The sequence below is a fragment of the Gekko japonicus genome, unplaced genomic scaffold (genome assembly GCF_001447785.1).
Source record: "Gekko japonicus isolate JY-2015 unplaced genomic scaffold, Gekko_japonicus_V1.1 scaffold615, whole genome shotgun sequence".
NCBI classification, from domain to species: Eukaryota; Metazoa; Chordata; class Lepidosauria; order Squamata; family Gekkonidae; genus Gekko; species Gekko japonicus.
In genome coordinates, this window is record NW_015161969.1 from 208,840 (window position 1) to 231,224 (window position 22,385).

Below are 22,385 nucleotides of genomic sequence, written 5' to 3' on the forward strand. Positions count from 1 at the left end.
CTGAATCTGCGTCGCGGAGAGGCGGTACCAGACGCGCTGAAGCCCGCGCTTTTTATGAGACTTAAGACCTGGCTGTAGCAGGCGGGGGGAGGAACCGAGGCTGCGTCCGCCCGCCGTGGTGATCCAAGATGCCTGAGTCAGGACTCTTGGTTGGGAACGGCGAGTCCTGCGGTTTTGCCCGGTTATCCATAACCATTCATAAGGTCTTCGCTGGGGAGGACCCCCCCCCTTCAACACACCACCTTAACAGCTTCACACCAAGGAAGTGCCCTACAGAAACAAGACTGCCGCGTTCCTTTCTCACCTCAGTTAGGGAGTCAGTCCGTACATACCTACTATCCTCACAATTTAATGGTTTTCATTCCCTCCCACCCAAAACATCGCTAAATAATTTCCATTTCACTTCCCCAACAGCAGCACCTGAATAAAGAAGCCCACAAAAGATTTAAACACATTCTGCCCTTGGGTCACTGCAGGAGGTAACACAGGTAGTAATCCCCTCCCCCCCCCACCCCCCCATTACTGCTTAAAACAACAAAAATCCCTCTTTACCCTTCCCAAGCACTCTACTAGTTGCTTTGTGCTGGAGAATACAAGTGGTCTGTAATACTTGTACACGGGGTCTTACCTTTAGCCCGCCTGTAGTCCTCTCAGTATCCCAGATATGAACAACAAATCGGGACAAGTCCCTGCCAAATTAGAATGTAATTTGTGTCTCACTGGACTGTCCTTGTTTCATTCTGTAGTCAACCATAGGACACCAATGAAGAGAAGCAGAACAAAAAAGCTGTAGCACTTTGACATTAATTAGTTTATTGTGATAAATCTCTAAAATGCTACAAAATGTATAACTCTCCCGGATTTAATATAACCATACTGATACTCTCTTCCTACTGATGCTCTGTATCAGCCATCTTGTTTTCTGTTGCCTTACATGTAAACACTAGTCAAAACACAACATCAAGACAATAAAGAACCACAATGCTGTACAAGTTTACACCCATGCTGAAAGCTGTATCTAAAATTGCTAAACATTAAATTGTTTAATCATGTCCTTTCTTGCAATTTTAAAAGGCTAAACATATTACAACTTCAGTACATGAATGAATGTCATGTTGTCATGTCAGCTATTACTGAAACTCTCAAAGTTCTGATGCCTTAACAGCAACATTATAATGTTATTATTTAGGCACCATAAATATGACCGTATCAATTACTCCCAGGTCCAAATGCTACTATTAAGACTGTACCCAAACTTAGCTCTTACTTGCATGGGGTGTGTGTGTGTGTGTATATACTCTGAGCATTTGAGATGCAAAATCAGTGACAAATCAGTCAGGGAGCTTTCCATGACCTATATTTCAAACCTTTACATCATAAACATGCACCTGCAGCTGCTTTGCAAGGCACAGAAATTTCATAGTGTTCTACCATAAAAAGCAGCAATCCGTTCACCAGAGGTCAAACAACACCAGATAAATCATGATTTTCCTTTTAAAAATGGGAAATATGAGAAACCTACAACAGGCACAGGGAATTGTCTGTAGAACATCCTCTCATTTTTACTTTATTAAGAAAAGTTTCCATTTATATCTTTTCATAGTTACTCCATACGTAATTTTTGGTTGTGTGATGTTCTGTGCTTTTGAACAAGTGAGGAATAGTATAAGGCTTGCATTCACAAGAAATCACAGTAAATCCACTGTACAATTTTATGATATTTAACTTGTTCTTGAAGCATAAAGTTCTCAGGTTGCATATTATTCCTGATGCTCCTGATCATGACCAGGTATTAGCCACCGGATGCTTTCAGTCCGAACGGTAGCATACATGATGAAACTGATAAGAAACAGTAAAGAAAATAAGAGAAGCCAGTCTATTCCTTTAGTCAGAGTGCTAGGCAGGGGACCTTCTTGATCTTCTTCAGTGACCACCACATCAGTCTTGGGCTCTATTCCTGAAAGAAACAGCCACTTACAAACTTAATCAGAGATTAAACAAAGAAATGGTACTACTGGTGTTTGCATGCAAGTATCTCTTTTTTGCATTTAGACTTACACAATTTCATTATTTAGCACCTACCCTGACATCACTCCAGCTTTGTATACAACAATTATACAATTGTTATTGATTGTCTAGCCCAGGCCTGGCCAAACTGTGGCTTGGGAGCCACACGCGGTTCTTTCACACATATTGTGTGGCTCCCAGCAGGGCATCTGGGGAAGTGAATGGTCTTCCCTTCCCCAGCCAGTGTTCCCCTCCCTGGGTAGGCTTGAGGTGTGGGGGGGGAAGCAGAGAAAGAAAGCAACTTTTACTTTAAATGCCTTCTCAAAGTCCCCCCCCCCCCCCACCAGCTGGCTTGGAGAAAGCATCTGTCTTTTTAAATCCCTTTTCCAGTGGAAGCCAGATGGCTGGGGGGGCGGAGCTTGAAGGACACATTTAAAGTTAAAGTTGCTTTCTTTCCACCTCTCCCTTCCTCACCCCATCTATTTGCTTTATTTCTCTCTCTTTCTCTCTTCCTTCCTTCCCCTCCCTCCTCCCCCATCTATTTGCTTTCTTGTTTTTTCTCTTTCTCCTCCCTCCCTCCCCATCTACTTGCTTTCTTTCCACCTTTCTTTCTTTTTCTCTCTTCCTTCCCTCCTCTCTCTCTCTCTCCCTTCCCCCTCCCCATCTTCCTTTCCACCTCTTTCATTCTCTCTCTCTCTCAAACAAATATCATTAGCAAACAAATATCACTGGACAAATAAATATCATTATCAATATCTGTTTTTACCCCTTTTGTTTTTATATTTGGCAGTTTCATTTAATGTTGATAAAAACAAATCTGTATATTTTTCAATGAAAACGTGTGTGATATTTATGTCTTGTGGCTCTCAAATATCTGACCTTTATTCTATAGTAGCCTGATACCCATGCTTCGCTACGGTATTTAAGTTCCGTAAACCCAGTTATAATACTGATGATGTGAAATCTGAAATGTGACATTTGTTGTAGGAATTCTAACAGAGAAGATTGTAGTTAAGAAATGAAGTGAGACACGTCCTTTTTTTCTCTACTGGAGGACCTCTCTCTAGACCACATTGGCGGTTCGGCCCTCAGGTGCTAGGATCACCAGGCTGCTTGATGAGCTCACTCTGGAGCAGGCAACATAGAACTGTCCGTTTAAGAAGCAGTCGTCTGTTAAGTCAGCTCCTGCTACCTTCCACGAAAGTGATGGCCTCTCTACTTGTGTTCCTGGATTGTTTTGCTCATATGGAGACTGTGTTGTTCTGAGCACGTCAGGGTGATCTTGCTGGTACTTGGCCTGCACAGCTCAATGCAGTGCAAATGTCTTTGCTGCATTCCTAAGTTGCCTCCTCCTTGTAGTGTTGGTGTATCTGGCTCGACGTTTGCCAGGAGCTTTCTTGGGGGCAGTAAGAGGTGAGTGGTGTGAGGGGGAGTTGGTGTGAGGGAATTGTGATGTGGTGGACATTTCTTCAGGTTCATGAGGGAGGCACGCATCGAAATAGCTCCTAGAAATGTTCTTTACTATCTCCCCATAAACATTCCTACCCTGGCCCTGCACCTACAGACACCGGCCTGTCTGGTGTTGGGGGGGATTGTATTTAAAGGCATCGGGGAGGCTGGGCCAGCAGCAGTGCTAAGGCAATCCTGCTGAGGAAACCTCCCTGGTGGCTGTAAGCATCCCACCTCCTCTCCTACACCTGACAGGCAGCTGCTTTGCCAGTGTAGGAGGGGGAGAGGGGAGGAGTATTAGAAGCCACTTTGGAGGTGGGGCTGCACACGACAGACAACCGCCTGTTAGGTGTAGGAGGTGGGGGGAGTGTGTTGGAAGCCATCAGAGAGGCTGGGCCCGCAGCTTTGCTTCACCTCACAGGTGGTTGTTGGCCACTCCTGATTTCCTCAACTGTCATTAGCTGTCTGCAGTCCCCTGTAACGGTTGGGGTTTTTTTAACCTCAGAACACTGAGCTCTGCAGCGGACCAATCAGAGTGGGGGGTGCAGTGAGGCAGCTGCCTGGCAGCCACATAGGAATCAATGGGGGAAGTACATTCCCCCCCTTTTTACCGAATTTCTAAAAATCCCTTCTTAGCGAGCACCTATGCCATGGTAGGAGCGCTCTCCCCAAATTTGGTGTCTCTAGGTCCAGTGGTTTGGCCTGGGCATTGATTTTACAGTTAGGGGAACAGATCCCGGAAGGTTAACTTTGCTAGTCTTATGAAGACAAAGCAATAAGGTATTGTGGCAGCTATGTAAAGATCTAAATTGGAGATATGATCATATTTTCTATAATATCACTATAAATATCTAAGAATATGTGTTATGCTACCTTAAATACTTATGAATTTATTGTTATATGCTTTTAGGGGCCAGAGCCACTCTATCAGATGCATGAAGCTGTTGCATTCAATTGAAAGATACACACACACACACACACACACACACACACATTTAGACTGAAATTTGTGGAGTACGGCCTGAATCCACCAAAAGATTTCTACAGATAGTAGAGGGGGGGGATTTTTGTCATTTCCCCTGCAAGTTCTTGGGAACCCCATTCCCCAGGAGCAGTATCTGGGGAAGGGGCCTTCTGGCCTGCAGAAGAAGGAAAGGAAGTAACTCTGCATCATGGATGGATACGCCGGCTGTGTGGGTAATTTACTGGTGGGTCCACGATTGCTTGTTCTTTTCCCAATAAATGCATCAATAAGCTTGAAATATCAAATATACTTCCTACACTTATAATAGCTTCTGCATAAAATGTTATGAAATCAATTGTATTTTCTTCAACTTTCCAGGCAAACACCAAAAAATAGCAAACAAGCAAGTTTCTCCAGTCTTGCTTAGCCTTAATAAAGATAGGAACTAGTTTAGCCTTAATAATAAAGACCTGAAGACCCACCCAGATAGGAAATACATTATTTTCCCCTCTCTTTCATGAGGCAGTGAAAGAGACCAGAATATAAGTAAGTCTGTTTTTATCTTCAGAACTTTGTCAACTATTCCATCCACAAGTGCTAGAGATAAATTTATTTCTCATGCTGGAGATTAAGGCCATAAGGAGAAAGGTAGTAAGCAGTCAGAAACCCGCTTAGTCATGCCAAGAACCAACTAAGGTTCCTCTCTCCAGCTTCCAACTGCAAACAGTTGAACCATCAGGAGGGCAAGAAATTGTCTGACACCTTTCCTGGATCCAACTCAACTGAGAATCCCATCCCCAAGGGTTTCTAAGTGTGTTGTTTCTATTGTCTTCTAATTCTCACAAGTGCTTTGGATGCTATTTTTTGATTGAAAAACAGAATCAAAATATGCATAAGAGAAAAGGGATAACTGGTAACAGTTATCCTCCTCCTGGTAATAGTTAACCTCCTCCAAATTAGTGGAAGAAGCCATATTTGCAATCCACAGGGACATATACGAGACATTCCTAACGCTTACTACCACATGAGCTTTTAGATGCCTAAGCTGTCTCTGCCTGATCCTATATGCATTTTCTCAGAAATGTCCCACTGTGTTCAGTGGCCCTTATTCCCCAAAAAATGACACAGGACTGCAATCTCACTCTGGCTTCCCCCAAAATCTCACATCTCTTGAACAAGCCAGAAGACAGCTTCCACACCGATGCATCATGGTTTCTTGTGATCATAAAACAAACAAATCTAAGCCTAAATGGAACTTGGCATGTTGTGAACTTTACAGCTCTCTGTTAAATACAACAAACATTAGAAGTAATGGACAATTGTGGTTCCAGTGTTGAAGCACACCTGAGAACACCCAAGTTTGAATTCCCACTCTGATATGAAGTGTATTGGGACCATGAAGTTTATTGGTTGGCCTTAGACCAGTCACTTCCTCTCTCAGCCTAGTCTGCCTCACAGAGTTGAAGCGTGGATAAAATGTTGATAGATTCATGTTGACTACACTGAGCCTGAAGTAAAGATAGGATAACAATGTAACAGCAGACCAAAACTTTTCACTGTATCTGAAGAAGTGTGCTTGCACACAAAAGCTTATACCTTGAATAAAATTTTGTTGGTCTTAAAGGTGCCATTGGACTCAAATTTTGTTCTGCTGCTTCAGACCAACATGGCTACCCATCTGAATATAACAACAATCATACCTGTCTGATTAAAGATGAAAGCTTTCAGTGTATCCAAGGTTCGATCTGTATGGTTAAACCTTGCCATAGGCTTAGCCCCTTGGAAAAGAAGGATGTTAGGAACAGCTACAGTTCCAAATCTGGTTGACAAACTGTGAAGGAACAGGATTACAGGAGGAGAATCAACTTTAGAGAATCAAGGTCTCCTTTAACCCCATACCAAAATAACAGCTTTTATTTAAATATTATGTGACTTTAACAGGGTGGTAACAGAGCAGTGCAGTTGGCAAGAACATTTATTTTACATTGGTCACTTCTATTTTAAACTCTAATATGTGCTAACGAAATTGCATGGTATAAGATGAAATGGGCAAGAAAGCACCATTGGTGCACATTACTGAATTTCTACTCAGCATTAAACAACCTATATTGTGAAGAACATGTTTAGAGACTGACAACTATTCAAAGGACAGAAACCTCTTCAGTAAAACCATAAACTGAAGGACATAAGGTGTTTTCTGCCTCCACATATTCTGTCAATGTGTGCTAAAATATATATGTTCATTAATATAAAAAGCGAATAGCAAAAACAATAGCAAACAAGTTCTGAAAAGACAGGAAAACAAGAAGTTACCTGCTATGTTGTGAGGCATCCAAGGCCAGGAAATGAAGAGTTGGGAATGCTCTGGGCAAAGAATTAAAATGGGGAGCCAAATTGGCAGAGAAACGGCACCAAGGGGTATAAAACAGCACTAAGGTACAGTCACTGCCATTTGGATTTAAGAATTCCATTAAATCCTATGATGAAACAAAAAAAAAATTAAACACCCAATTGCCATTATGAATCAAATTAATTCTTGAGAAGGACATTGTATGTCAACAAGAGTCTTGCTTCCAGTCCACAGTGATGTGTTAGCACTTTATTAAGAAATTCAGGATTTTTTTTAATTAACAACCAATCTATTATCTTGAAAAGGATCAGCATTGCCTATTCTCTCCCACCCTACAAACTAGGGTTTACTTGTTTTAATGTATTAGCATTTTTAGAAAAAAGTCTATCAGCTATAAAGAACATTTAAGTGACATTAAGGGACACTTTATAAACTTCATAAGTGGAAATCTAGATCCTACTAAGTTATAAGGTACGAATGTGCCTTGCTGCCAAAGTCTACTAATACAATACCCATTCATATACAGTGGGATACTATCAAGTGAGCAGAAGTTCCCCTGCTGTCAGGCCAGTATAAAAAACAGAAAGAAAGCAGGAAGTTTAACCCAGGAAAAAAATGCAAAGCACATTATTTTTAAAAGACAGAGAGCAGACAGGGAAATAGCAAAATGGAATAGGAGTCTTTTCAAATCATGACATCCAAACCTATTGGGATGGATTCCAACAATAATTTTTACGTCTGTTAGTAGAACAGAATTTCCCTGCCTCTTGCCTCCTACTGCAGCACACTGGTGTCCCCAAAATGCTCCCAGGGGACCAGGAAATCCTCGGAAAAGCATAAGGGGACAAATAAGAGGCCTGCAGTGGAAAGGGGGAAACTGGCCACCCCCCCCCCCCCCAACAACCCCACTTTTGCACGAGGGAGCAGGAATTATAATCATGATCCAACATACTATCCTGGATTAATGATGCACATCTTAAGAACAAAAGTGGACAATACTAAGAGCTTCAGAGAAAGCACTTTTTTAAAAAAAACAAGCAATACATAATTTTTAATATTTTCATGGCACTTCAGTAGATGCAGGCACTTCACACATTATTTCAGTCATACTTCCAACAATGCCATCAAGTGGGTCAGTATTATCCTTACACTGCAACAAAAGGTTGAATTTATGGCAGAGTCAAAGATTTCAGCTCGCTGTGCTACATTAGCTTAGCCTCTGATGCAGTGAAACTTTCCCCCCAAGTTTACTTCTAGTTTCAAAGTATCATGCTTTATCATACAATGTCTAATAAGAAAGTTTCAAGGAGCTTCCGGTTGAACATAACCTCAATGAAAAACAGTAGATTCCTAATTAAATATGGAACACTTGTTCAAAGTGACGCAAGGGAGAGGTACAAGACACTGCAAGAAACCTACATTCAAGTCCAGTAGCACCTTAAAGACCAACAACATTTTCCAGGGAATAAGCTTTCATGAATTCATCAGATACTACTGGACTCAAAATGTGTTCTGCTTCTACAGACTAACATGGCTACCCACCAGATTGAAGAAATCTGTTGGGTTTAAAAACCTAATATGGAGAATATATAACATGATTCTTCTGCCCTCCAATAGATTTGCTCAGTTACATCAGTCAGAACACAAGCTGTAACTTCTGGAATGGCAACAAGAAAACCCCCTGAAGAAAACAAAGCAAACCCAGTATTCATAAAATAAAACTGGATGACTCATTTAAGAGAAAAGCAGACATAAAAAATAATGTTTGTACTTACTTGGGAAATATTCAGGATTTGTAGTGTAAAGTTTGTTATCCCTGTAATGTTTCTTTCTTCACAATTCACTTTAGGTGTTTTCATACCATCTGTGCTATTAGAATCGTCTGTTGATGGATGCACAGCCTCCAGTACTACAGCTGTGTCTCTTATTCGCTCTTGAGCAGAAGAGCCAGGCTGAGACAGAGATGCAATAACACCTTCAGTGCTGCATTCACCATTGATTGCATCACAGGTACCAGAATCAGATTCTGAGACATGTCTCTCTTTTGTCTCACCTGGAATAACTGACAAAAGTACAGGCTGTCCTTCAGGAATGCCACTACCCATCATAGCATCTGCAATTTCTGCAGTCCTGTACTGTATAGACTCCTTAGGTTTGTCACTGCTCACATAAGCAGAACTGCTTTCTATAGTAAATGGCACAGTAGTTTCACTCAGCTTTTCAGACAGATCATCTGTTTCAGTTGCTCCTACTAAAAAAACAGAAACAAGGATTTTAGTATTATTCAACAACACCAGTACAACCTCATCATCTACCTTCACCTCTGTGGAGCAAGTGCTCATTCACATAGTTGTAGTATCTCTACCACCACTTAAGTTAAAGCAAGAGGCTGTGTGTTCTAGTGGCAGAGTACATGTTTTGCTTGCAAAAGATCCCAGACTGATCCTTGCCCTCTCTAGTTAAGATCTCAGGTTGCCACCAATAGAAAAGATTTTTCTCTCTGCCAGCATCACCTTGAAGAGCCACTGGCAGAGTAGACAGTGCTGAGATAAATACAATCTGGACTTGGTATAAGGCACCAGTATGTGTGTTTCATCTTATTTGACCTTCTGATGTTATTCACAAGAAAATCTAAGGAGATTTGTTAGAGAAAAAGCATCACAATATTTAAATGCTTTTATCTATTCTCTTTAGGATAACCCAGGGTATAAGTGTGAGCCATTAGCTCAGCAATGCAAAACTGGTTTGAATCTACCATTCACTGCAACACACAGTAAACTCAATTTTCCATGACAACAAAACCATTCAGTGTGGTGAACACATTCTGGTATTCCCTGCCCTTATAAAACAAAATTGTAACAATAATCTGTTAAAAAACATTCAACACTGGGTGAGGCTGTGGCTCAGTGCTAGAGCATCTGTTTGGCATGCAAAAATCCCAGGTTCAATCCTCAGCATATCATGTTAAAAGTATCAGGCAGCAGATCATGCGGAATATCTCTCAGCCTGAAACCCTGGATTTTCACTGCCAATCATAGTAAACCATACTGATTCTGACAGACGAAGGGTCTGACTTAATATACAGTAGCTTCATGTGATACTGTTGACCCAGCAGCCATTGCAAAAAAATATTCAGGAACTCTTAAGATATGGCAAATTAAATGCAAGTCAGTGATCAGACAGGCAAAAGGGGATTATGAGGAACATATTGCAAAAAAACATAAAGACCAATAATAAAAAATTCTTCAAATACATTAGTAGCAGGAAACCAGCCAGAGAGGCAGTACCATAGAATTAGAGGTGGAAGGGACTTCGAGGGTCATCTAGTTCAACCCCCTGCACAATGCAAGACATTCACAAATACTTCCCCCTCTCCACACTCCCAGTGACTGCTGTTCCATGCCCAGATGACAAAAAACCTCAGGATCTCCAGCCAAACTGGCCTGGAGAAAAATTGCTTCCTGATCCCAAAGTGGAGATGAGCATTTCCCTCGGTGGGTAAGAAAGGGCCACAAGAACTAAATACTGATACAACCCTTACTGCCCTCCCTCCTATGATCTGCCTAAATTCACAGAATTAGCATTGCTGTCAGATGGCCATCTGGAAGAGCAGAGGACAAGTACAAGTAACCCCAGAAAGAGTGAAGCGGCTGGGCCAAAGCCGAAAGGACGCTCAGTTGTGGATGTGTCTGATGGTGAAAGGAAAGTCCGATGCTGCAAAGAACAATACTGCACAGGAACCTAGAATGTAAGATCTAGAAGACGGGGACGGCAAAGGATGAGATGGTTAGACAGTGTTATAGATGCAATGAACATGAAGTTGAGCAAACTTCAGAGGATGGCAGAAGACCGGAAGGCCTGGCGTGATCTGGTCCATGGGGTCGCGAAGAGTCAGACTCAACTGTGTGACTGAACAACAACAACAGATGGCCATCTAGCCACTGTTTGAAAACCTCCAAGGGGTAAAAGGATTACTAAAGGATGACAGGGAAATGGAAGAGAAGCTGAATGCTTTTTTTTGCCTCTGTCTTCACTGTCGAAGATGGGAGATGCTTGCCCACTCCAGAACTGCCAATTTCAGGAGAGTTGCTGAAATACCTGAGTTGGATTGAGGTGATGAGAGAGGAGGTCCTACAACTGATGGACAAATTAAAAACTGACAAACCAGATGGCATGCATCCAAGAGTTCTGAAAGAACTCAAATGTGAACTTGTGGATCTCCTGACAAAAATATGCAATCTATCACTAAAATCTGCCTCCATTCCTGAGGACTGGAAGGTAGCTAATGTAACTCTCATCTTTAAAAAAGGTTCCAGAAGAGATGTGGGAAATTTCAGGCTGGTCAGTCTAACGTTGATACTGGGTAACTTGGTGGAATCCGTTATTAAAGATAGAATTAGTAGGCACATTGATGAACAAAAGCTACTGAGAAAAAATCAGCATGGATTCTGTAAGGGAAGATCATATTTCACTAACCTTTTAGATTTCTTTGAGGGGGGTGAACAAGCATGTAGACAAGGGTGACCCAATAGATGTTATTTACCTAGACTTCCAGAAAGCTTTTGATAAATTTCTTCATCAAAGGCTCCTAAGTAAACTCAGTAGTCATGGGATAAAGGGACAAGTCCTCTTGTGGATTAAAAACTGGTTAATTAACAGGAAACAGAGTGAGTATAAATGGGCAGTTTTCACAGTAGAAGGTGGTAACGAGTGGGGTACGGCAGGGCTCAGTACTAGGTCCAGTGCTTTTTAACTTGTTCATTAATGATTTGGAGTTGGGAGTAAGCAGTGAAGTGGCTCAGTTTGCAGATGACACAAAATTGTTCAGGGTGGCAAAAACCAGGGAGGACTGGATGAGTGGCCATCAATGTGGCAAATGAGGTTCAACATGGACAAGTGCAAAGTAATGCATATTGGGAGCAAAAATATCCCAACTATAAACACATTGATGGGGTCTGAACCAGTGTTCCCTCTAAGCTGAGTTAGTATGAGCTAGCTCACAATTTTTTATCCTCCAGCTCACAGATTTTTGTTTTAGCTCAGGAGGGTTGGCTCCAGAGCAAACTAATTTATGCAGTAGCCAAATTGTTTGCTCACAACTTTAATGCCAGTAGCTCACAAAGTAGAATTTTTGCTCACAGGACTCCACAGCTTAGAGGGAGTGTTGGTCTGAACTGGTGGTAACTAACCAGGAGAGAGATCTTGGAGTCATGGTAGATAACTCACTGAAAATGTAGACTCAGTGTGCAAAAAAAAAAGGCAAATGCTATGCTGGGGATTGGTAGAAAGGGAACTGAAAACAAATCAGCCATTATCATAATACCCCTGTATAAATGTATGGTGTGGCCTCATTTGAAATATTGTGTAGAGTTCTCGTTACCACACCTCAAAAAAGATATTATAGCATTGCAAAAGGTGTAAAAAAGGACAACTAAAATGATGGAACACTTTCCCTATGAAGGAAGGTTAAAGAGGTTAGGGCCCTTTAGCTTGGAGAAACAATGACTGAGGAGTGACATGATAGAGAGAGAGTGACATGGGATAGAGAAGGTCAAGAAAGAAGTCCTTTTCTCCCTTTCTCACAATACAAGAACTGGTGGGCACTCAATGAAATTGATGAGCAGTAGGTTTAGAATAGATAAAAGGAAGGACTTCTTCATTCAGACTAATTAACACATGGAATTCCCTGCCACAGGAAGTGGTGGTTGCTACAAGCATAGACAGCTTCAAGATGGGTTGGATAAACATAAGGAACAGAGGTCCATCACTGGCTGCCACAAGGCATAGATGGAACACTATTTCTGGGGCAGTGATGCTCTGTATTCTTGGTGCTTGGAGGGCCACAGTGGGAAGGCTTCTGGAGTTCTGGCCCCACTGGTGGACCTCCTGATGACATCTGGGTTTTGGCCACTGTGTGACACAGTGTTGGACTGGATAGGCCATCGGCCTGATCCAGCACAGCTTCTCTTATGTTCAAAGGCTACTAGCCATGGCGACTGAGGGGAACCTCCACATTCAGAGGCCTTAATCCTCTTAATCCCAGAGCCAGGAGGCAACATCAGGGGAAGTCCTCAGCCTCTATGCCTTGTTGTTGGCCATCCAGAGGAACTGATTAGCCACTGTGTGAAACAGGATGCTGGACTAGATGGCCCACTGGTCTGATCCAGCAAGGCTTTTCTTACGTTCTTAACTAAGTTATTCTTCCTTAAGAGCATGTAAGTATACAAGGGGCCTTGGTGGATAACAACCAGGTCTATCTAGCCTTTTTTAAAAAAAATCCCAAACAGGCACCAGGAGGTTTTGCCAGAAACTATTTGCTTACTAGCGGGCCATGATGTTCACAGGGCTCCTGAAAGAGGGTAAGGGAACAAAACTCTGGGGCCCGGCCTGTGGAATCAGTCAAGTTATGTGGTCTGCTTCTCTACTATATCCGAACTGGGTCTTGGGGGCATGAGGACATCCCAGAAGGAACCTCTGTCGGGGCCCCGCCTCGGGACAAGAAGAGAAACTGCCTGATTAAAGTCCCCGGAGTGGCAACACTGCCCACCTATGCACAGGCAACATGAGGGAGAGAAAACCACTTCCCTCCCACCACCCGCACCGGAATGGACGCCCCTTCCCTGCGGCGCTGCCATGGCAACCAAGGCCTCCTAACCTGTAAAAAGTCTCCCGAGCAGCCAGGCCGTCCAAAGGACCCACCCCCGCCCGCGCGAGGACGAGAGCTTCATCCTCACCAGGGAGGGGGCCAAGGCGCAAGGAACGGAAGAACGGAAGCAACCGGCAAAAAGACAACCGTAATGGCTTCCAGGTCTTCGCTCTTTTCCGCTTCCGGGCTCTGAAACGACAAGGAAATAATCTGGCTGACTTGCCGATAGATACCAGAAGCTGTGGACTGACCGTCGTTCCGGCTGTACACCGGATATCCTGGGGACCATAGACGACAAACGGAGAAACCCAAGCGGCTACCGTTCCGCTAGTTTTAAAACATTGGTTGCAGAGCGCTTCCCCCGCGGCCTTGCAAACGCAGGTTTTCTCCTGTGCGGGAAACAGTGATTTCTGAAAAACTGCGTTGATAATGCTTTCTGCAGAAACGAAGGGGAGATGCTGTGTGCTCTTTCTAAGCAGGTGTCGGTTTTTAACATTCCTCAGAGGAAGAGGTTGAAATGTGCTGGAGATTTTTGCAACATACTGATGGGGCGAATTTCATAGCATATTTTAATAGCGCCTCTTTTGGCTTTCTCATCTAATATACAGTATAGCCTTGGGCTAACAGTGCCATCTTAAGCAGAGTTGTATCCTTGTCCATGGGCTTAGAAGGGTGTAACTGCTTAGGATGTACTTGAGCAAGAAGGGCTGATGCTGGGAAAAGGGAAGCACTCTTTACTGGAGAGGCTGAGGACAGGACCTGGAACATTTAATATGTTTTACCTGTGAACGAGCACCTTTGCCTCTTGCAAACAATATATCCCTGTTCTCAGAATCACCTCTGACTGGTAAGTACCTTTCTTTCCATTCGAGATTGATAATAATAATACTGATGGCAAAAAATAAAATAATTCCAATATATTCTTAAGAATGCTACTTATGGGAATACTATGTCCTTGGTTCTTTGTATTAGGCTGCTACAGTTCTGGCCATATCTAAACAACATTGCCCATGTTGATGCCTATTGCATAATCTGTGACTGCAAAATGCTCACTTTCAAAATGACACTAAACACGGCCCAACTTTTGAAGCTGTAGCCACTTACACTGGAACAATATGGCCAAGGATACAGTGCAATCCTAAGAAGAGTTACACCAGTATAAGCATGTTGACCTAGAGTGCACTTATGTAAGTATGTAACTATGCTTAGGGCTGCACTGTTAGTTTACCCTAAAGACTTCCCCAGTATAATGTGCTAAACATTCAGCCAATTCAAGTATTTTAATGAATGTTTAAGACCATATCCCAAGTATATCACATAGAAATCTCTTACAGTAAAAGCCGTCAAAGTCAAATACCTTTAATGGCATAGCAGCCAGCAAAGCTTGTAGTTTCCATCAACTTCTCACATTTGTTTTTACAGATACAGGATGACTCCAGACTTCGGAGAACGAAAGCATACTTCTCCCTACATATATACAAAATTTTAATGCAAAAAGACTACATATGCAACTGACTTCCCAGGGGATCTGTGAGAAGCCAGAAATCGGGTGCTAGCCCAGGGATCTCTCAGACCAGTTTATATAAACAAACAATATTTTAACATATACTTAGACCTTATGAGAGTGATGTATAAAAGCTACCCATTATCTGCTGCAATGCAGTCCATAGATTATTGCTTGAACTCATCTAGGTAAGCACATTAAACATATTCTGTTCCCGCTCCCTCCAGAAACCAATCTCTCTTGAAGCATACTTCTTACATCTATCCACCAGACATGTAATATCCCACTTTCAACATATTTTAATATAAAATTTATGAGGTTTGAAGTAGACACAGGCCACCCACATGTTGTTTGCAATGCACCAAGTATCTGCTCCAAATAAACGTAGGTTTTATTTTTATTTCCACCATGACAAAAGATGTAACAATCATTACAAGGCTTTTATGCTATAGAAGCCAGGAATGGCACAGAAAGGGATCCATCTGCCTCAAACAGTGTTATCATATTTATATGATCCCACTTGGAAGTTATGTGTTTTAAGTCCCAGAGAGATTTTATAATTATTTAATGGCTCACCCTTACCATAAATGTAGGTTAAATTTCTACCATATAGCTGTGGATTCTAAAAAAATAAATATAGTAGGATAGCATTCTTTAAACTGAAACAGGTATTAAAACAAGCCACTGACCTTTCAAAATGAAAAATAAAATACATTTTATATCCAGATCTGTATTCCTGGAAATTGTGAGTTCAAACCAGAGTTGTCTAATAGGGTACTTCAGGGGTACCCAACTTTTTTGAGCCTGCAGGCACCTCTGGAATTCCGATGGAGTATGGTGGATGCTGTCACAAAATGGCTGCCACAGCTTATCTTCAAACTGAAGATCCTTGTGCTGTGGTGGCAACTCCTACCAAAGCAATTTTTTTTATAAATTCTCACAGACAGTTAAATATCCAATGGCCAAGCAGAAGCCTTGTTTGGCAAAAGCCCCACCCACACTTCCTAAAAACATTTGACAGGTGCCAAGACAGGTGTCGGTAAGTGCCATGGCACCCACAGGCGCTACACTTGGGACCCCTACTCCAACCACTTATAAATGTGATTACTGATCTAGGAAACATGCTTTGATGTTGCATCTGATGTTGGCTACAGTACTCCTTACCAAGAAGTTACGTCCTACAGACTGTGTGGGACAGATTTGTCATGCCAAACAAACGAACCCTCTTAGGTCAAATACAGTATAAACATAAGAAAGCTGGCCTGTATTACAGTGAAGGGGAAAGCTTCAGATGGCCTCATTATGTAAGCAATGTTACTAATAAAGCAAGAGAGAAATTATCTACAAAGGTCTCCTAGGACTGTGTGCTTACTCTTCAGCCACAATAATACTGTTGTGAGAAGTGTTTTTGCTGACAGTCCTGGAGACTCTCAACATGAATAAATCATAGTATGGTTCTATTGCCAGCAGTTCTGCACCTGGCAAAGGGCACTTAAATACTGAGGGAACAGATTGCCTTGCAATTTCCATTGATTTATCATGCAGCACGAGTTAGAAACAATAGCCATGCAACAGCATGGTTACAAGTTACAAATAGTAATGCAGCTCTTTGTGTGGCTGAACAGGCTGGGCTGTGATATTAATAAACACTGAATTTTTATCTTTCAACCCCAATGCCTTAAAAATGGTAAATGAGAGTAAAGCAGCTTGTTATCAGAGGGTTATTTTTAGATGTGGTAGCATGCTACAGATTACTAGCAAAAATAAACTCACAAATTGTTGTGACAACAGAAATCAGTCTGCATCCTCAACACTAAGTTAATTGTTGGGGTAATATGATTTTATATCTAGCTGAGATTATAAAAGAAGTGGTGAAGGAGATTTAAAAAAAAAACTTCACTTGGAGTCTCAGAGCAGCTTACAATCTGCTTTCCTTCCTCTCCCCACAACAGACACACTTTGAGGTAGGTGGGGCTGAGAGAGCTCTTTGAGAACTGCTTGTGAGAGAACAGCTCTGAGAGAACTGTGACTGACCCAAGGTCACTCGAGCAGCTGCATGTGGACGTGGGTAATAAAACCTGGTTCTCCCAGATTAGAGTCTGCATTCTTAACCACTACCCCAAACTGGCTCTCATTCATTAATTCATTCATATACATTCATATATGAAGGTACCTTATACTGAATCAGACATTTGGTCTATCACAGTCACTAGAATTTAAATTAACCAGAAGAAGGAAACAAGGGCTCGAAGGTTAAGAGACAGATGCACTGGGATAAATCCTACTGCTAGGTTCAGCTAAGCAGTCTTCTGGTGGAAGTGGCTACAAGTTCTTTGCACTGGAGGAAGATCTATACTTAGCTGAGTGGAGTGGTACAATATAGCCCAGGTACATGAACAAAGTCCCTAAAAACAATTAAATTTTGAATGAAAATTGACAATATTAATTTTAAATGGTCAAAAAATGGACACCCTCAATTAAACATCATGTTGGGGATGGCAAAAAAATGCTACCAATAGGAATCCATTTTTTCTCTCCATTCGTCTTCATAAAGGAACAACATTCAATATGTAGCAGTGACATTTACAGTCCAATCCTATGCTTATTTACTTGGAATTGTCTCAGTGGGTTCAGTGGGACTTAATACAGAGTACATAAAAACATCAAAAGAGCCCTGCTGGACCAATGGTCCATCTAATCCAGCATCCTGTCTCACACAATGGCCAATCAGTTCCTCTGGACAGCCAACAACAGGGCATAGATGCTGAGGCCTTCCCCTGATGTTGCTTCCTGGCTCTGGGATTCAGGGGTTTACACCACAATCCTAAAACCACTTTCCTGGGAATAAGTCCCATTGGATACAGCATAGAATTTTGAGTAGACCTGCGCGGGATTGCTTTGTGTCTCTGAATGTGGAGGTTCCCCTCAGTCACCTTGGCTAGTAACCACTGATAGACTTATCCTCTATGACTATCTAATCCCCTTTTAAAGCTGTTTGTTCCTGTGGCCATCACTACATCCTCTGGCAGCAAATTCCACATGTGAATCACTCTCTGTAAAGTAGAATTTCCTTTTGTACATCCTGAACCCACTGCTCATCAGTTTCACTGGATGCCCTCAAGTTCTAGTATTTTGGAAGGAGAAAAAGTTCTCTGTCCACTCTCTCCACCCCATGCATAATTTTATCACAATCCCCCTTAGTCACCTCTTTTCTAAACTGAAAAGTCCCAGACTATTCAACCTTTCCTCATAAGGAAGGTGCTCCAACTCCCTAATCATCTTGGTTGTCCTCTCTATTTTTCCCAGCTCTGCGATGTCCTTTTTGAGATACAGGGACTAGAACTGTACACAGTATTCCAAATGAAGTCGCACCATAGATCTATACAGGGGCATTACAATATTGGCCATTTATTCACAATCACTTTCCTGATAAACCCTAACATATTTGCCTTTTTCACTGCTGCAGCACACTGGGTTGGCACTTTCATTGAATTATCCACTACAACCCCAATATCTTTTCCCCTCTCAGTCTCAGCAAGTTCAGACCCCATTAGCCTATACTTGAAGTTGGGATTTTTTGTTCCAATGTGCGTCACTTTACACTTACCAACACTGAACTTCATTTGCCACATTGCTGCCCACTCACCTAGTTTCTGAAAATTCTGTCGGAGCTCTTCACAGTCAGCCTTGGTTTTCACCATCCTGAATAATTGATGTAATCTGCAAACTTGGCCACTGCACTACAGCATTCACCCCAGTTCCAGATCATTGATAAATAAATTAAATAGTACCAGTCCCAACACCGATCCTGTGTATAATGGTATATAATGAGCTAGGAGTGAGGGATATTTTTATGCAAACCTAATATTGCATGACACTACATCATACTTTAATATTAAGATTTTCTTTCGTTGTTATCAGTCTGACTGCAGCACTCTTTCATTCCTCATTCTGTTACACCTAGTTTCTCCTACACCTTTAAAAAAAAAATCCTAGTATCAATTTCTGCAATGGTCTGTCTCCTGGTGAATCCCCAAAGTCTTTGTGAAGTGATTTGCTACTGTTTCCTTCCCTGAACATGCCTTCAAATAAGGTGCATCCCACCTCTCCCCTGCTACAATATCCTGCAACAGAATACCTTTCCCCAAGCAATATAAAATACTCCATTGTTTTCTCCACAGAAAATATAAGTAATCTTATTTCAAAGTTGTAAGATGTATCTCTGCTGTACAGTCCAGCTTGTGCCCCAAGTTAAGGCAACCATGTTAGGAATACATGTTATGAACAGCAGTAGAGAGAATATGACCACATGGGAATTTTCTCTCCTCCTCCCAATATTTTGCACACACACACAGAGTCTCAAATTTAGACACATTAATTTTTTTGGCATTGGATAAGTTTTGCGACTTGTTTTTATGCCCATCATGCATAGTCTTTTAAAAATTTGATAATGGGTAGGGCCTCAAACAATGGAAGTAGTTAGGACCTGAGTTGTAGGTGTTTCTAACTGTAGCCTCTTATTGTACAATAATTATCAGCACCACAGAAAAAACACAAGATTTGGGGAGTTCAGGTTTCTTAAAAATAATTATCCATACTACAACTTTGCCCTCTATCACAGAATTGTTTGAGATAGACTGGTCCCTGCCCCAATGAGCTTACAATATAAAATAATGGCGGGGGGAGGCAGAAATCCACGCGGACAAATGCAGCTGTATGTATTTAAAACTTAGTTGCAGTTGGGAATGAGGATAACAGGGATATGCCAAAGACCCAGAGGCATGTTATAAGGACTTACAGGAAGAGTTAGCACCATATAGCTGTTCAGAAAAAGAGTTCCATGTATAGGAAGTGGCAAAGGAGAATGGTAGAGCCCTGATAGAGAACAGGAGTTTGGGTTGGCTATGGGTAGTATTTTATGTATTTACTTCTTTTAGACATCTTTCTCCCCAATGGGACTAAAGACAGCTTACATGATTCCCATTTCCTTCATGAAACCCTCACAACAACCCCATGAGGTAGGTTAGGCTGATAATGTGAGGTACGCTTAAGGTCACCCAGCAAGTTTCCATGGCAGAGTGAGGATTTAAACGGGGGTCTCCCAGATCATAGTCTAACCACTATACCACACTGGGTTGAAGATCAGAGAAAGAGACAAAAAACCTGGTTGATAGGAAAGTGGGACATGGTCTTAAGTTTTAAAGGTAATTTCAAAAGATTTCTGCTGCATACAAGAAAGGGATGGGACGCCAGTGAAGGTATCTGAGGAGGGATGGAAGAGACGAAAACCATTTGGCAACAAGGAGGCTGAAGTTGGTTCCTTATTCGCACTTCCTTATTCATTCCTTATTCGTTACTTATTTGTGTAGTCATTCAGAAACACTAAGGAGAGTTGGAAAGCTCTGAACCCCAAAATAAGGTCTGGACCACCACATATCATATACCCCCACATTCACAGGACTCTCCCCTTCGAGGGGACGTATGCTGTATCCTGGTCCAAAGCACAGTTCTGGTGCCAGCTGCTCCAGAGTGCAGTGCCCCTAGGACAATCACACAAGCAGACACTGGAGCCAGGCTGCACCCCAAAATAATCTTTGGACCACCCCAAAGGACCCATCCCCATGCTCTGGAGACTGTGCCCTGCAAGGTGACATACAGTGATGCCCGGTCCAAACACCGGTTCTGATGCCACGAGCTTCTGTTCACAGGGCTTCCCCGAGGCCTGCATTTCAAAAGAGATTTGAATAAGGAAGTGCCCCCTGCACCCAAAAGGTTTGGACCCCCACACTTTATAAACCCCCATCTTCAGCGGACCCTCCCCTTTGAGGGGACACATTCTGTGTGCTGGTCCAAAGCACGGTTCCGGTGCCAGTTGCTCCAAAGTGCGGTGCCCCCAGGACAAACACACAGGCAGACACTGGAGCCAGACTGCCCCCCAAAACTATATTTGGACCACCCCAAATGACACATCCCCACGCTCTGGGGACTGTGCCCTGCAAGGTGCCCGGTCCAAACACCAGTTCTGATGCCACAAGCTTCTGTTTGCAAGGCTTCCCCGAGGACTGTATTTAAAAATATTGGGGGGGGGCAGTCTGGCCCCGGTGTCTGCCTGTGTGTGTGAGGGTCCACTGAAGACGGGGGTGTATGAAGTGTGGGGGTCCAAACCTTATTTTAGGTGCAGGGGGCACTTCCTTATTCAAATATCCTTTGAAATGCAGGCCTCGGGGAAGCCCTGCGAACAGAAGCTTGTGGCATCAGAACCGGTGTTTGGACCGGGCATCACTAGCCAGCATACCACACTGACTTTGGTGAGGTAGCTGCTGTTGAACAGAAGCAAGTAATCAGGCCTGGAGTTATCATGCAAGTCAGGTGGTAGCAAGTCACCCACTGACTGCTGGTGGGCCTGCCCCAGATGAACCCTCCTCTTGCCTTTACTGACAGAAACTAAAGTTTCCAACTGGCAATACTGTTGTTATTGCCTACTAACAACCACAGATAGCATTTGTTTCTTAAAGGTATGGGCATTGTTATTTTTTTAACCCCCCGTGTTTTGTGTTTTTTCAGATTTCAGATTTTTCTGCAAACTTGGGACTTTTCTCAGGCTTGTAGAAAGATCTGTCTTGTCTGTTCATTACTCCAGTCTCCAGATTTAACTATCCAGATTTTTCCATGCTGAAAATTAGATATATTGATAAACTTTCACCTGCTTTGTGAGTCCTTATGGGGGCTCCTACTCCCCAAAGCAAAAGTTTGCAATCCTATCTATGTATTTTTTCACAGCAGTCGCATATTGATATCACTTAGGGTCTCAACTGCACAATTCCCATATTTTAAGGGAAAAGGGAAAGATTTTTTGATAGAGTCATGCATAGCCTTTTCTCAGTGTTCAATACAACTGTAAATAATGTTCTTGTAAAGTCACAAGGTGTACATTGATGTACACTGAAAAAATATACAAAATTTTTGGGGGGGAACCCCTCAAAACAATTAAAATCTGAAACTCCCTCACTGCAATCCAGTTATAAATAGCCATTAGGAACCTACTAAGATTACAACAAGCCCAATCTCATCAGACCTCAGAAGCTAAGCAGGGCCAACCTTGGCAAGTACTTGGAAGAGCAACCTCCAAGGAATACCAGAGCCAGGATGCAGAGGCAGGTGATATCATGCCACCTCTCTGAAATGTCCTAGCCCCACTAGGGGTCGCCAGAAGTCACCATGACTTCCAGGCTCGCAAGTACACACACAGTACTCACCCCCCCCCCAAAAAAAAGACTACAACAAATAATTTTACTGAACAATTAAAATGTTTTTTTAAAAATCAAGATCCTGGGGGTAGTAAAGGACAGGCTGATTTAAAAAGATTAATACTGTTGTATTCCAGTTATCCATCTAATGGGGAATGTAGCAATAGTTGGGAATCTGTTTTCTTTCGTAAAAGTAACTGTGAACCTTTTCTTTAATT

The 22,385-nt window shown here is 42.3% G+C and overlaps 1 protein-coding gene across 1 annotated transcript; it reads right to left on the reverse strand.

Annotated features, from left to right (window-relative positions):
• Positions 1 to 857: 857 nt before the first annotated feature.
• Positions 858 to 13,646, reverse strand: TXNDC15 (thioredoxin domain containing 15). The gene is made up of 5 exons (XM_015429650.1): positions 13,426 to 13,646; positions 8,546 to 9,021; positions 6,734 to 6,897; positions 6,121 to 6,251; positions 858 to 1,957 (listed from the first exon to the last, which is right to left on the reverse strand). Exons 1-5 carry the CDS (start codon positions 13,496 to 13,498, stop codon positions 1,761 to 1,763), a joined length of 1,041 nt encoding a protein of 346 aa, XP_015285136.1. The 5' UTR covers positions 13,499 to 13,646; the 3' UTR covers positions 858 to 1,760.
• Between the last annotated feature and the right edge of the window lie 8,739 nt (positions 13,647 to 22,385).

What these genes read in the sequence shown, in the direction of transcription:
- TXNDC15 (XM_015429650.1), bottom strand. Translation starts at nt 13,498, where the DNA reads ATGAAGCTCTCGTCCTCGCGCGGGCGGGGGTGGGTCCTTTGGACGGCC. An exon ending in AAATCCTGAATATTTCCCAA is followed by an intron (nt 6,898 to 8,545) that starts GTAAGTACAAAC and finishes GTTTCATCATAG; the next exon opens with GATTTAATGGAATTCTTAAA. An exon ending in GATGCCTCACAACATAGCAG is followed by an intron (nt 6,252 to 6,733) that starts GTAACTTCTTGT and finishes GTTCCTTCACAG; the next exon opens with TTTGTCAACCAGATTTGGAA.